General features: G+C 39.9%; 1 protein-coding gene across 3 annotated transcripts; it reads right to left on the bottom strand.

Annotated features, from left to right (window-relative positions):
• Positions 1-1,382: 1,382 nt before the first annotated feature.
• IRAK4 (interleukin 1 receptor associated kinase 4) lies at positions 1,383-16,481 on the bottom strand. 3 transcript variants are annotated; one of them, XM_062612501.1, is made up of 11 exons: positions 16,332-16,481; positions 14,576-14,721; positions 14,066-14,260; positions 13,110-13,270; positions 12,372-12,436; positions 11,944-12,058; positions 9,788-9,897; positions 6,428-6,611; positions 4,768-4,830; positions 2,881-3,039; positions 1,573-2,794 (listed from the first exon to the last, which is right to left on the bottom strand). In XM_062612501.1, exons 2-11 carry the CDS (start codon positions 14,697-14,699, stop codon positions 2,762-2,764), a joined length of 1,209 nt encoding a protein of 402 aa, XP_062468485.1. In that variant the 5' UTR covers positions 14,700-14,721; positions 16,332-16,481; the 3' UTR covers positions 1,573-2,761. The 3 variants fall into 3 exon arrangements, with proteins under 3 accessions (XP_062468469.1, XP_062468485.1, XP_062468477.1); XM_062612493.1 differs by lacking the exon at positions 16,332-16,481 and adding an exon at positions 15,918-16,168; XM_062612485.1 differs by lacking the exon at positions 16,332-16,481 and adding an exon at positions 15,918-16,168 and having other exon boundaries at positions 1,383-3,039.
• Positions 16,482-16,700: the final 219 nt, after the last annotated feature.

Below are 16,700 nucleotides of genomic sequence, written 5' to 3'. Positions count from 1 at the left end.
CTCAGCAACCGCTAATGGCTCATGTCCCAGCCCCAGGGGCTGTGTGGACACCCCTGCTCTGATTCACAACACGCATTCTGTTACCTCCTGCTGTAGTCAAGGGAAGAACTGATGCACTTCCTACCAGGTTTCCTTCACAGCAGTTTTCCTTGGCTTATTAAAATTTGCTTTTATCTTACCTCTTCTTTCTAGAGTCTTAATTAAAACTGCAGTAAATCACTCTTGCTATTTTTTGTTCATGCTTCCTTATGGGGCTGACTAAATGCTTTATGTGACAGTTCTCCAGATGCTTAACAAGCAAAAGGCTGGCTCTTTCACTGAGGGCAGTGGGCCTTGGCTGCCCCTGTAGCACCTTCCCCACCCATAGGGCTGGCTTGCCTCCTGTATTAGCCCTAGCTCTATCCTGAGGGTATTTATCTCATCTGTGCAGCATGTTCTTCACCCACCAACAGTAGCAAATCTTCCCTTGCCTCCAGTTCTATGGAACTAGATCATCCCTGTATTCAAAGAACCTGAATGACTCAAGTTATTGTGTCCTGGAACGCATTCTGTAGTAATTAATACAAAGCAGTATGGATCCTAGGATAGCTTAAGGTCTTTGCAGTGAATAAGTGAAACAAAAGTCAGCTACTCCTATCCCCTGTTAGCATCCGTAGGTGTTGACTTTACTGTAGAAAGACATTAAAAACACTGGGGGGAGTGGAGGAAAGAGGGGAAGGAAGGGCAAGTCTCTTCTCATACCCTGTGTATTTCAAATAACTAAGTTAGCTAGCTTTACCTAACACCTCCCATTTTCATTCCTCACTAGAATAATACTAAACAAATTCAAATCCCTTTTTCACCCCCTTGTATGAAATGGTAGCTAACATGCTTCATTTTCAGTGAGCGAGGGGAAAAATGTCTGCCAAAACTCCAGTACTGACAGCAGTGCTTCAAGCAGTCATGATCCTGTCTGACACAAGAACAGGCACTTGTGCTTGTAGCTAAGATTCCTTTAATACTTGGAACATCATGGCTGATGCATAACCAAAATTGTTGTCCTGTACCAGAGGTAAACATCATTGACAGGTTACTCAGCAACCATGCTTCAGGACAACACTACAGATGACAGTCTAGCTCTAGGGAATGGTAAAAAGCAGATGTGATCTAATAAGAAACCCTTACCCAAGAGGTGGAGATGTTTAAAACTGGAGAATGGCTTCAGCAGATTTTACTCTGATATAGCTTTATAGCCGTTTTCTTCTCCACAAGCCCAGGTTCAGAGATGTGCAGTTTTACTCCATGCAGTGAGGTTAGCACAATGTTATCAGAAATGCAAGCAATGTAAATCAACTGGTGTTTCCAAGGCTTAATATTTTAATAGCAGAAATAATCATCTGCCATGGTAATGCAGAAGTTTTATTTATGCTAACAGGTTTTACCATTTATGTTTAAATAAACCTAGAAGTTTGAAAAGGCAATACAGAAACAGTTAACGGAGATCTAATGGTATTAATGCATGTGTTAGGACTTGCGTGCTTTCTACGAAGAGATATATATATATATATATATATATCTTTGTATGCAGTCAGGTCATTTCTCAGTGTTTCCTTTTTCTTTGATAATCATGGAATTTCAAATTTAGCTGGAAGCTAAGCCTTCATCTAGGCTGTCAAGAAAAAGGTCATGAGGCACAGAAAAGGGGTTATATGAAAATAACCTCCTTCATTCACAATAGGAGTATTTTCATACCTACTCAGTGTGAAGTTTCATACCTGCTTCAGTATCTAGAACCTTCCTAGTCACTTTCATTCCATTTTTAGTCTGCTTTGATCTTTGGTGTTTCTATTTTAGAAAGCTTTCCATGTTGCTTTTTAAAAAGTGCATTTTAATAGTTATTAATATACATACATATATATATTTTTAAAAGAACATAATTATTTGATTAAGCAAAATGCAGGATTGGTCTTCACAGAATTATTATTCTGCCCCCTTTAACCATCTATATTTATAATCCATATTGAATCCTCCCCTGAAGTATAAAATACTCAAAGCAGCTAAGAAATTAAATGGTTTGTCATCATACAGAGTTCACTGGAAGGAAGGCAGACGTATTTTTGCATTTGCACAGCACAGCAGTTATTTTGCTTGGAAATCCTTGAAACTAAAAAAAAAACAACAATCCAGGATACATCTCACAGCACTTATCTGACTAAAACTAATCCTGAGAGGACATTCTGAAAAACAATCACATTCACAACGTTATCAATCAGTCCACTCGCACTACTATCAATTCTCAAGTCAAAATGACAAAGTTTGTTTTCAGTGGGTGCTACTATTGCTTCTTCTCCCAGTGTAAGTACCATTTATATCTATTAAATGGTTTTGTCTTCAATAGAAAGAGGTATAGTACACCTGATCAAAGAAGCAGTTTGTAGAAAAAATATTTACCTATTACTGCCATATGCCTTTGCAGCAGACATACTTGATATTTGTAAATCAAAACAATCAAATAGATTCTAATACAAAAACACATTTAAAAAGCTGTGGAGTAGATAAACCAGCACTGCAATTTGTGAATACAAAAAAGGGCCCAATGGCTAAGGATATGTGAAAGGCTGCTCAGTTAGCCAAAACCTGGTGACAGGCCAACAGCCCGCCTTAAATGCAGACCAGGAAGCTCTGGATAGCAGAAAACCTGATAGTGTTCACTAAATAGTAATAAAATATTTTCTACTGGTGTCTATTACAAATTTTTTATGTGTATCAGAAGAAACACTTATCAAATGTTTATCTCTTGTAGATGCTGTTGAACCTGCAAGAGACCAGACAGAAATACAAGTAACTGATACTGTAAACACACACACTCAAAAGAAGCCATTGGTCTGTGAGAGTACATACCATCTTAATGTCTGGCCTTCTGTTTTTTTTCTCATTCAGGCACCGATCAGCAATTGAATACATTTTATGAACTGAGGGTGCATCCCAGTCACTCATCTTTTCATCAACATAATCTTCAATAGTTGCTTCCTCATCCTCAATTTCATCTTTGATACCTAACTGCAAGAGAGTTTGTACCAATAAGCAGGCAAGCCTGTAAGCACTCCAACATTATGTATTCCACACTAACACTTTGAAAGCTTGCTTTTGAGTGTCCCTTTCTTCTCTCAACCCCTTTTCTAGACAAAGAATTATGACACTGGTTCAGCAGAATAACTGTTTATCAGCCTCTAAGACTATAAATGAACTACACATTTTTATTATACATAATTTCTAATTGAGTTAGCACAAAATTGTAAAGCACTTTTCTTGAAGCTGCATCATACAGCTGTATCTTTCTCCCAGTTGAAGGCTGTTTCCTAGTATTGTCTCTTTTTTAAGAGAAGCTCTTTTTAAGATCAACATAAAATATCTCTGTTTACTTAATAACCCACAAATATGTAAGTTTAAGTATGAATAACTTTTTTGTCAACTTTATAAAGCTTCTTTCTGTAAACTAATGCCTTCTGTCACCAGTCTCAGTGGTTGCTTTATCTATTCTAAAGGACATGTCCAGATTTAAACCAGTTTTTAAATCTGACTCATTTAGTCCAAGCTCTCCAGCTCCAACACACTTGAAATGTGTTGTCATCACAAATACTGACTGAGGAATACCTCGCACATGTTAGTATGGTAGAGGCAGTTCTGCCTTCCTCTATGTGTCAGTCTGAAATTGCTAACATACAACTGCACCAAAATTTTCAAAGCTAAGGATGCCACATCTTTCATTGACCATTCTCTGTGCTCCCAAAAGTACATTACAAGGATAAACTGTACCACTCCAATCTTATGTTCTGCTCCGTTTGAGACCCCATTTCTGAAAAAACGTGCTTCGAAACAAAAGCAACCCAAAACCTCAAGGTTCAGTTTGAGAGGGACTGTTCTCCAAGGTCTTTACAGAGCTCAACTGGATAAGTATTATGACAACCCAGAAGATACAGCTTAGAGGAAAAAACTTTACTAGCAGTACACAGGTATTCCTAAAGCTGTGAAAAGATCTGCTATCAAACAGCATGCAGCAAAACCAATCCAAATCTCAGCGATTTCATACTTGGCAAGTAAGTCTTTATGTAATAAATATTCCAGGAAAACTTCTTGGACTAAGTAGTTGAGAATTTAATCTTAAACTAAATGAAAGGCTAAATTAAGAATAGCCTGGTAAGATTTTCAATTAAAGAGAGCTCCAAGACATTACTTTCCTCATTAGTGGACTGAATTACTAACTGAACAGTAAAAAAAGAAAACAAAGTCCAACCCACCCCTCACCCTGCAAAAAAGCCCTTACATTCCAAACTTCCCTAAGGTTAAAAGCACAAGGTATTTGCAAATTATTAGTAAAGTTGAAGAAAACGAAAATTGATACAAGAATGCTAAGAAGGGTAGAGAACTATAAAGAAACAACTGAGATGGATAGTTTAAAAAGCTCTGGTGAACGAGGAGCTATCAGGATATCTTTGTATAACAGGAGTAAACTGATAAAGCATAATGATATTACAATAAGAAGCGGTACAAAAATGAAGAGAATTATAATATCAGATCAGGAGATGACCTTGGGGACTGAACAATCTTCTTCCAGCCAAGAGATAAAAGTTTCAGCCTCACCTCTAAGACAAACATTGACACAAGAGCTATTTTCATAACTATGTATTTTGATGGCTAACTTGATTGTCTCACAACCTGCTTACTATTATTGCACATAAAGGGATCCTGGAGCAGGGGGAGGGGAAGAGAAAGCAAAAAAGAACATACCAGTAACTGTGGCTCCCGTTTCTCATCCACTGGAGGAAGACCCGTCATTATTTCTAGTAAGACCTAGGAGAAAAATAGTCAAGAGGAGAAAATGAAGCACAGAATAATCCTGAGCATGTACATCACTTGGAAAAAGGAGCATGACCCCCACTCTTTCAAACAAATGCTCACAAGAACTATGTCCAAAGAGAGCTCTCCACACAACCAACTGTTGTTGCTGTTGTTCCTACCTTTACTTTCATTAACTGTTATTAGCAGTCTTGCTTATGAATTTCAATGCAACTTCTTCTCACCCTATGTTGTACCTCTTCAGAGCATAACAGAAGAATTTCCAAAGTATTCAGACACAGTGTCTGGCCCACCTCCCCATAAAACTAAATGCCATGAAGGAAGAGGTCAGTAGCAGTCAGGGTCTTGGATCTAGTTGTGATGTATTCAGTGTTCTCCCAAATATTAAGCTCATGTCTTTTCTGTACGCAGCTTTAAGGCAAATCTTGTTCAACATCTTTGTTGGTGACATGGACAGTGGGACTGAGTGCGCCCTCAGCAAGTTTGGTGGTTTGGGCTGATGCCAAACTTATGAAGTTTAACCATGACAAATGCAAGGTCCTACACCTGGGTCGGAGCAATCCCAGGCACAGCTACAGGTTGGGCAGAGAAGAGATTCAGAGCAGCCCAGAGGAGAAGGACTTGGGGGTGTTGGTGGATGATAGAGAAAGCCAACCGCATCCTGGTCTGCATCAAAAGGAGCGTGACCAGCAGGTCAAAGGAGGTGATCCTGCCCCTCTATTCTGCTCTCATGAGACCTCACCTGGAGTATTGTGTGCAGTTCTGGTGTCCTCAACATAAAAAGGACATGGAACTGTTGGAACAAGTCCAGAGAAGGGCCATGAGGATGATCAGGGGACTGCAGCACCTCCCGTATGAAGACAGGCTGAGAAAGTTGGGGCTGTTCAGCCTGGAGAAGAGAAGGCTGCGTGGAGACCTCATAGCAGCCTTCCAGTATCTAAAGAGGTCCTATAGGGATGCTGGGGAGGGACTCTTCATTAGGGACTGTGGTGACAGGACAAGGGGTAGTGTGTTAAAACTTAAACAGGGGAAGATTAGATTGGATATAAGGAGGAAATTCTTTCCTGTTAGGGTGGTGAGGCACTGGAATGGGTTGCCCAGGGAAGTTGTGAATGCTCCATCCCTGGTGGTGTTCAAGGCCAGGTTGGACAGAGCCTTGGGTGAGATGGTTTGGTGTGAGGTGTCCCTGCCCATGGCAGGGGGGTTGGAACTAGATGATCTTAAGGTCCTTTCCAACCCTAACTATTCTATGATTCTATGGTTTTCTTTTCCAGCAATTTTTTTCCCCCATACTGAGTTAAAATGTTGTGCCATACTATGCAAGAACAAACAATGTTCCACATTACCTTAAACTACATTTAGCTAGAACCTGGAATGTTATTTCACTCTGGTCTTTCACATGCAAATTCAACTTACTCAGATTATTTGAAATCCATCAAAGTTTAGAAATGCTATTTTAAGAGCATGTATATTGGGGCAAAGAAAAGTGATAGATCAGAGCAGATTATTTTATTTCAGATATTCTTGATTTTGTATGCTTTCATTATTTACCAAAAAGAAAGTTGTATACTGCTTCCCACATTCCACTTACTACTCCAAAACTGAAGATATCCGATTTAGGTGTTATCTCTCCTCGCAGAGCTTCAGGTGCCATATAGGCTGCTGTTCCAACAATTCTTTCAGTCATGATTGTTCGTGTGAATGTTACAGATGCTCTGGCAAGTCCAAAGTCAGAAATTTTGGGCATATACGCATCAGTTAATAAGATATTTGCACTGGGGGAGAGGGAAGGGGAAAATTAAAAAAAACAGAAAAAAGCATTTTCCAAATCAGTACTGTAATTAGGTTTTATGATAGACTAATAACTCTTTAGTAACTGTTTCCTGAAATCTAAGATACGTTATCCATATAACAACGAAAGAAAATATAAGGATTAGTTTTGTTGGAAATTGCTCCATTTCAAAATTAATTGCTCTAAATAAATCAAGCACTGGCTGCCAAGAACCATCCTTTTTTTTTTTGTGCATGCAAAAACAAACACAAAAGGGGGGAAAAAATTAAAACCCATACGGGAAAAAACCAAACACCCCCTCTAACCACAAATCCTACAAATATAAGAAGTTCCTTATAAGACACCAATTATGTTACACCCCTGTTTTGCATCTGAACACTCTTTCTTTAAGAAGGATAATAGAGAATACTTGCTTTGATCAACTGGTACTGGATCACAGTACAATTCTTAACTGTCTAAATCTCTACTCAGAACTAACAAAAGCAGGTTTTTATACCTATTATCTAGTACTACGTCAACCATTCCAAATTCATGTACTAAATGAATACTAATACTCTTAATTCTTTTCTTGGAAGAGAAACAGATAACTTATTAATGCTGGAATAATACATGTGCTGTGTTTGCACTTGATCTCCAGCTTTTACTTTTCTTAAAAAAAACCCTGAAAAATGAGGCTCATCCAGCAGACCTTAATGCTTTCATAAAATACTCACTGGGTTGAACTACAGCATAAATCTTCTACTGTTTTGTTAAACTTCTGGCACTTGGGACCATTTTAAAAATCACTCGATTTAACACTTCTGTAATCCTCACTTTCTGACTCCCTTAATGGAACCATAAGAAAACCATATAGCCAAACACAGCATATTAACACTTACTAGAAACTTGCATGTCTAACTTCCCTTTCTTGTTCTCCAAACCTTCTCAAAATTAACATAGCTGTCAGTTACAAGAGATCACTTGGTGTTAGAACTGCTCTAAATAGTTTAATAAAAGGCCACTGCAAAGGGCTGAACACTGGTCAAGGCATCATCCCCCATCTGGTTTCATATTTAAAGCTCAGCCCTGAAAAGAAGGAAGGACAGGATGACAACTTCATATATATGAGCTTCTTATCAACTTAAGAGTGGCCACTTTTGATTCACCACGAAGAGCACAATAGAAGCAAGTTTTACTGCAACCATCAAGCTTCAAGAGAGAAATTAACTACTTCCTGGGCATAACCAAGCCAAAAAACTATGGACAACTCTGAGAACACCCAGTCAATCTTGTCCCCTCTAGCCTACACAGAAGCTGTTCTAGTGCCTATGTGGTTACGAATTGTCTCCACACATCACAGCAAAATGAAGACTGAGGTTAATCTTAGATGTCTCTTCCTCTATGTTTCACCTGGGTGCAGCAGCACTATTCATACACCAACCAAATTTATTAACTATTCATAATCCAAGAGGTTGTAAAATGAAATCCAAAATAAAAAAAAACAAAATAAAACCCAATCCTGTAATAAGATCAACTCACAGCAGTTAGAAGGGTAGAGGAGTACAAGGTAAAATAATGCATCCCTTCCAGTCATTACACTTGTCCAGAGGCTTAAGCAGGGAAGAAAAAAGATAACAAGTTGTTAAAGCAGCAAGCACATTCTATGAGGCAGGCTGAAAAAGAAAAATGTGTTCCTTACAAGCTGGAAGGTCACAAAACCAAAGAGCCTACGTTTAGCAGGTGCCATAAGTCAGAAAGCTATTGAAACATTCAGCTTAAGCCACAGAAGAGTAATGCATCTGGGGCTTTCCTTCAAAGATTTGGACTGCCCTGCTACTTAAAAAAAAAACAAAATACAACCAACTGTAGCAAGGAAGAAAAAAAAAAAAAGAAGAAAAAAAAGCCACCAAACTCTACAACAAAACCACCACCTCTTTTAAGCTCCTATCTCTAGGAAAAACTGGTGTAACAAACAAGTGAACATTATCCTTAAAGAACCCTGAACTTCATAACCTGACTGCAGTAATTTTACTGTCTTTATAATAAATAGCAGTAAATCAAAGGAGACACTCTGAAGAAATGTTCTAGAAAAAAGAAAAAGGTGGGTTTCATCTGAAAAATTCCTCATTTAAAAAGTCATTATGTTCTCTAATAGCAGCTTTTTCATCAGCAGTAGCTGTGAAAGAACAGAACACCTGGGTGCTCTTGCAGCACTCAACTATTTGATAGTAACAGACTGCAATACAAATTAAAGTTTACATTAAATTTTACAAGTTACATTTACAATCCAAATTATAATAGGAAATTTTATGGCAGAAAGCTGCCCAGCAGAAAAGGACCTGGATGTGTTGGTCGACAGCTGGCTGAACATGAGCCAGCTTGCGCTCAGGCAGGCAAGAAATAGTGTGGCCAGCAGGGCCAGGGCAGTGATCATCCCCCTGTACTCGGCACTTGTGAGGCCGCATCTAGAATACTGTGTTCAGTAAAAGACATTGAGGTGCTGGAGAGGGTCCAGAGAAGGGCAACAAAGGGGGTGAAAGGTCTGGAGAATAAGACTGATGAGGAACGGCTGAGGGAACTGGGGTTGTTCTGCCTGGAGAAAAGGAGGCTCAGAGGGGACCTTACCACTCTCTATAACTATCTGAAAAGAGGTTGTAGTGGGGCAGGAGGAGGTGTCAGCCTCTTCTACCAGGGAACAAACAATGGGACAAGATGAAAGAGCCTCAAGTTGCACCAGGGGAGGTTTAGATTGGATATTATGAAAAATTTCTTCACTGAAAGGGTTGTCAATCACTAGAACAGGCTGAACAGGGAAGTGCCTCAGTCATCATCCCTGGAGGTATTTAAAAGACCTGTCGATGCGGTACTTAGCAGCATGGTTTAGTGGTGGACTTGGCAGCACTAGGTTAACAGTTGGACTTGATCTTAAAGGCCTTTTCCAACCTGAACAATTCTATGATTCTAATAGCTTCGTAATTCTCTTTAGAAATCCGTACTGGTCATGTCCTTGTGGCACAGACAAGATTATGGTGATGGATGTCACTTGCAGAGAAGACTGTGCCCTTGGCTGAAGCAATGCTTGTTGCAGTTTATTCTCTCTAAAATGATTTTAACAGGTGGAAGAAGAAAAAAAATAAAAGAAGGGGGAAAACACAGCCAGAGATAATCAGTGGCTTTTACCTTTTAATATCTCTGTGAATATGATTATTTTCATGCAAAAAGTTGATGCCATTTGCTGTACCTTGAACAATTTTACACCTTGTATTCCAAGAAATTGGTGGAGTGTCATCCTTTAACAAGAAGAGAGAAAGGCAAGTAGAAAGGTGAAAATGTAATACATATATAAACCAAACCAAACCATAAAAAAAACCTCACAATCCAAAATCCACTTCTTGCTATGCTTTGTAGTTTTCAAGTAAATTGTTAAAAAGACTAATACCATACATTTCTTCACTCGGGCAGAAATACATGCATTTGTCACATTCAGTTCTTCCCCCTGCATTTTGCCTAACTCACCCATTGCAGTGTTCTTGATAAGAGTCAACTCTTACAAAGGCCCTACAAAGGCCAGCTGCTGTAGAAGAACTCTCTGTATCTATCTTGTTCTGTACAAGAACTCTCTGTATCTACCACATCTTCCACATTATACCAGCACCAGTATCAGAGCCTTTAACCCAACGTAAATAATACAAAGCCATCAAGAGTTTTTACTAACTGTGAGGAGCTAATCTTCCAGTCATTTCAGATTCACTACATCATGAGTTTAGTTCAATTCATGTTACTAACTAAACCTTGGGAATGAGGACACCTACATTTCAAAACCATCTCTTAATCTTGTCAGTGGCCAAGACCATTAGAGTATCTCACCATTCTACCACCTCCCTTGCTAGCTCCTTAAAGTCCAGATAACAAAAAGATGACATACGCAAGAGTCCGTGCCTCAAACATGTCAAGTCACAAAATGAAGTTACCAGCAAGGACACACCTTCAGTATGCACATTCCTCACATATTCAATTTATCAGAAGATTCTGATTTATTGATTCTGACTTAGAGTCTTTGTAATATATACAGAAAGTTTGTCTCTTCCTTGTAAAGGGCTCAGTTATTTCTACTTTAGCTTTCAATTACGACCAATCTTTTAATCTCACTTGATGCTAACTGGCAAAGTTACGTGAATGAACATTTTTCTAGACATCCTTGTTAAGCGCTGCTCATTCCTATAGATAAACTTGCAGTGCCTTAAGTAAAACTTTGTCTCTCTTTTGCACTAGTTCAGTTTAAAAAAATAAATCATACATGTCATTTGCAAACAAATCAATCAAACCAACCTGAGACAGCAGCGCTAACAAACAAATCCACAACCACTGCTACTCATTCTAAAATCACTCCTGTCCTGTTGGGGCAGAAGTATTTGTGTGACCCTGCAGAGGAAATGTCTCTGAGTGAAACCTAAAGATTTTTTTTCCAGAGTGTATTTTCAGCCTGATTAGTTTCCTAACCCAACTACTAAATATACCTGAGGGTGTACAACAGGAAGACCAGTGCAAAAAAAAAAAAAAAGCAACATCACATGTTTAAGGTTTGGGAGTATGGGGCTTGAAGTAGCATCAGTTTAAAATCTTCACCAGATCACAACTTCAGAAGATGCATTTGCTTAGTATAAAGTAGATTTTTTAATTCCTTCAACAAACTAAGATGGTCATTCATCTATTAGGTTAAGTCTGGCTTACTACTGGTATCACTCTGTTCTTCATACACAGACTTGCCTCACCAAAAACAAAGCAACTTATTATTTATGAAAGGCCAAGGCTAGAAGATACATCATTAGATTAAATCAGAAGCAAGCATTGCATTTATACAAAGTGCTAACTAAAAAAAAAACCAAACATATTTCCCATTTATTTAGGCACTTCAGAAAGAGATATGCAGACTGTGAACATTGTGTTAAAACTGTTATCACAAGGGCATTGAACAAAGGGCAATTGCACAATGCAGAATCTCAGGAACTAGCAGACACCACGGAAATGTCAGAACCAGGAACAATACTGCAGCACACTTTGCTCTGCTTCACAAAAGCATAACAAGTCCAAGCTCCTGTGCCACTTCAGGTACTGGCGCATGACATTGTATTATCAGCCTGCTTTGACGTGTCTAAAACATTTGTATAAAATATTACTGGAAGAATACTTGTCATCATATTTGTCTTACAGAGCACAGAAGTAAGTAGTGAGACATCATTTGGCCATTACGGTTTGTTGCAGTTTCAAAGCCATTTCATAGATATCTATTCTTCAGCAAAGGACAACAACTGGAAGCTCAAAAACATTTTACTTACCAGGCAAGCAAGTCGGTCAAGCAAGGAACCGTTGGGCATGTATTCGTACACCAGACATGGCTGAGCACCATCACTTGAGAAACCAAGTAATTCCACCAGATTTTCATGCTGACACCTGCAGCAAAAAAATTCTATTCGCATATGCTCTGAAAGACTTCCAATATTTGAGGAAAATAGAAAGCAGAGGGAACTCAATCCCCAATTACTTGTTCCATCACTACTGCACATAGCTAGGTTTCTGCAGGGGTATCATTTAAAAAGAAAAAAAGAAATACAGCCATGCTGTATATGAAACATTCTCACTTAACATGAAAATCATTAAGTTATGCTAGAAAGACAAAAATAAGGGATCACATTAGCCAATGTGTTATCTGCCAATTCAGATTCCAACAAAAGGCTATAATGACATTGTGTAAGACTGTACTCACTTTGCCATCAATTTTATTTCTTGATCAAATTGCTGTTTTAAGTCCTGAGCACTAACATCAACCATCTACAAAAGGAAGTATTTGATGTTAATATTGCTGGCCATCTGCAGTTGTCCATTAAAAAAAAAAACAGAATTATAAGCCCTTCTTTAGATTAGTTACATGTAATAACTACTTAACTGTTCACAATATTTTTTTACTCAACTCAAGGTATCAGAACATGATTTTTAATTCCTTGGAAAGCATTATTAATGGACAAATGGATTCAATTTCAGCACAGTCACAAACTTACCCATTTCACTGCAGTCACCCACTAGCAGCACTTACTGCACAATTAATTATTAAAACAAACCACTAGTTATAAAGATTCAAATTCTGTGGCAATAACTATTTAGCTTGTGAGTTGCTAATCTGATTCTGAAGGGGAAACCTCCCTAGCACTCCTGTCCTTCTGCCACTTCCTGGGTGCACGGGAGAGAGGGAGGGGAAGAGATGGGGTGCTCTGCTCTTCCAGACAGCTTGTCTGAACCACTGAAAGGAGAGCTACAGAAAAGGCAAGACTTCATCTCTGGTGACTGTGCCGACTCACACCGCTCATGGGACTAACCGGATAATGTTCTCAGCTCAACTGATGTTTAACTTGGTGATGCTTTTTGAAGTATATCAGATAAACAGATAAACAAGTCTATGCTATAAAGTACATAGTCATTAAAAGGAAAAATGCCCAGGACAACTCACAGCAATGAGCTTCTTGACAGCCACATTTCTGCCGTTGATGTAGCCTTTGAACACAACACCAAAGCCACCTTCTCCCAGTTTATTGCCTCCAGCTGATTCTGGTCGTGCATCAAAATTATTTGTAACACTTTCCAAATCATGAAATGAAAAATTAAGGAAGCCTGAAAGACACATTTACCATTTAGCACAGAGCTATGTTTTTCACTTAAGAAACAAATACATTGAATAGATTTTCTGCTTCAGTTCTACTAAACCACAAACTTGCTGCCACATAAATCCCTTGTGATGAAGATACCAGAAAAACAAATTAACTTATAAATGTATGTGATATGTGCAAATAGATATGCATAATTTTCTTCACAATTAGCACTGAAGCAGCCTTCTGCTAATAGTTTTTGATAATATTCATAATATAGATGATAGTGCAGAAGATAAGAATTAAAAAAAAAAGGAGAGCCACACTGTGTCAGATGTAAAAATAGTATCTAGACCACATCATGCTTTGCGCAGCAACACCAAAGTGGACCTTTAGGAAGGAGTACACCAACCATACACTTTCCTAGGATGCTTTCTTTAGTCACCTTTTCTTCAACATTCTTAGTCATTTCTGACATATAAAATCCAGCTTTAACATGCCAGATGCTAAACAGTCCATAAAATCAGTATTTAAAAAGGGCAAGAGGATTATATGTAGCACAAAATAAACTGTGATTTAGTTAACAGTCAAGTTTTCATCACAGTAGCTGCCTTGTCAGCAAGGTGCCTCTTGGACATCTTATTACTCAAGCTAAATTCACAGGCACACAGAACAGAAGCAAAAGGAAGATGCTGTTTCCTATAACATGCAGGACAATAGGAATATAGCCATTAATACACTGCTAGGATTTATTTTATGTGGGGTTAAGGACAGATCAGAAAAAAAGATTGTACTTAATTCTACCAAACTAAGTACCTACCTGTGTTACTGGACTGTGGGCTGCTGTTTTCTTCACTGAAAAAAGGAGCTGAATGTTGCTTCTCAGTACTCTGAGCTAAAACAGGTTGTATAGAAGCCACTTCTTTTTCCTGTACAGGCAGTTGTTTCTCATGTATAGGCAATGTTTCCTGTGAAGAAAGAGGTAATGTAACTTCTTGTGCCATCCTTACAGCTTCTGAAAATGGAATTTAGAAAACATGTTAACTACATTAGGAATCAGATAAAACAAGTAATATTAATGCCAGCATTTACTAAGGTTAGGTGACACATAAACATCATGAGAAGGTTATATTCTGCCACCATGTCTAAACTGCAGGATTCTCACTTAAACTTGTAACTCTTATTTAAACTGTTATTACAAATAATGGAAAATATATCCACTTTTGGTTATTTTGACCTAATCCTTTCTCATTTTCATGCTGCTGGGAAGCTTTTTAGCACCTCAGAAAGCTGAGAACACAGTGCAAACTGTACAAGAGTTAACAGTTACCTGGAAGCAAAAGGCTTGCTGGTGCTAGGAATTGATTCCTAATCAGCAGGTCCACAAGATCAGCAACTGTACAGTTTGTGGTTCCCCAGTCATAAAGCAATTCACATGTGGGGCTCTTTCCCATTTGGACAAATGCCTCAAATCTCCTGAAAAGATAAATTAAGACCAACATTTAAAAATAAAAAAAAAAAATAAAAAAAAATCTCAAGAATTATGAAGAAGGGAAAGAGAGTAAAGGTAAATGACAACAACAAAAAAACCCACAAGCAAAGCCCCCAAAATTCTGAATATACTGAACTGTACAACTATTTGCAGATCTTCTGAAAATGCATCTAAAAGTAATTAAAAAAATGAAACTCAGTGGAAAAATAATGCAAAATTCGGGAAAAACAAAGGGAAAAAATATGCATACATGGCTTCAACATATTGCCCAGGACCCATAATATTTTGGCACATGGAACTAACAGAGAAGAGAATGTCAGCAACAGACACAGGGCAAGTCAGAGCCCAATCAAATGGAATGAAATTGTTTTTCCCACCCATTTGACATTCACAATTCATTCTGAATGGTTTGGGATGTACATTACGCAGAAATTGAAGTCCAGTATTCTGACTGACTTAGTGTCATTACAGAAAGGCAAATGAAGACTTATTGCTAACATCACTAGAAAGACTGCCCTGCCAGCTGGGGTTAAACCACCAGACTGGAAACTCAAGATGATACATAGGGTATCCAAAAACCTCATAACCTTTGAGACATCTTAAGGATTCACCAAGCCCTTCAAGCTGTTCATAAACTATTGCTGGCATTACTTCTCAATAAAACTTGTGACTTTTAGGCCTTGGGTTACCCACATTTGCTGGACATTCTCTTGGGGAATGAGGAGTTACAGTCCAGTTGTGTCCTGTGCTGCTCTTGTGTGAAGATGCACAGTGAAGTCAATGGTTTTCAGTCTGTACAGAAGAGAATACGATACCACCGGCCAAGAGAAACGAGCTCCACCCGGAAACCCCTGTCCTTCCGGGTCACTCCCAGTTACCCCTCACCCCGGGCATGACGTGCTGTGGTATGGAAGCTAGCCCGGGTCATACAGCTAATGTACTGCTAAAAATACTTATGCCTGTGACTAATTCTAATTTCCTTACTCAGTTTTCTTTGGCTATAGCTTGTCTGAAAACTGAACTAACAGAACAATTACAAGTAATTACCTTGAGTTCCCTAAGGCAGTGGCACTGTAATGTGTAAGTACCTACTGGCACACAAACTGCAAGTTACAGTAACAGGATGGACAACAGCGCTTAACAGTTAATAAGATTACGTTACATGACACCCATATAGGACCTTATGTGCATTTGGTTGTATCTGCTTTCACCGGTCGGGTTGGTTATATCTACTGCTAACTTCTTCCACCCTTCCTGCGGGTCGATGAAGTCTGCCAGCTGCCTCAGGAGCCCGTAGCTGAGGCACCGGACGTACGTTGACATCGTCACCGGCGTGCTCATCTTCAGCTCCTACGGAACACGAGCGGCACCGTTAGAGAACAGGTTCGCCGGGGCCGCGGGAAGCCGAGCAGGCCTCAGACCCAACATCGCGGCTACGGCGACCGGCGACCCGCGACCCACGGCCCACCGCCCTCGCCCCTTTCTTCTCCTCAAGGCCAGCCGGTTCCGGCCGCCCCCTGAGGCCTGCCCCCGGTAGGCGAGCGGCCCCGCCCACAACCGGCGGCGGGAGTCGAGATGCCCTGCCCCGCCTCACCTCACCTCGCCTCAGCCCGCCGATCCCCGTCGTTTCCTGGCGGCGGCGCCTCCTCGTCCCGGCAGGCGCTCCCCCTCCTCGCTTCCCCTTTAAGAGAGAGTGACGCGGCCTCTGACGGCGGTCGCGTCACCGGGACGGGGACACGGGCTCGCCGAGCAGAAAGCGGAAGTGCTCCCTTCCCACGCCGCTCTCCCATAGACTGCCTGGGGATGCCCCGCCCCCTCCGGGACGCCCCATGGCTGGTCGGGGGAGGGGGGGGAAAGTCCCTTTCTCTTTTTCCCCGCGTTCCTGGAGAAGTTGGTACCGTCCTCGGGCCCTTAGCGAGGGGGCGGGAGGTCGTGGCGCCTTCTGGCGGCGCGGGAGACGGTT

This window comes from Pezoporus occidentalis, unplaced genomic scaffold (assembly GCF_034315485.1).
Source record: "Pezoporus occidentalis ecotype Australia unplaced genomic scaffold, CSIRO_AGI_Poc_V1 ctg100, whole genome shotgun sequence".
Lineage (NCBI taxonomy): Eukaryota > Metazoa > Chordata > Aves > Psittaciformes > Psittacidae > Pezoporus > Pezoporus occidentalis.
Note: the sequence above shows the minus strand (reverse complement) of the source record. Positions and strands in the feature narration are given on the sequence as shown.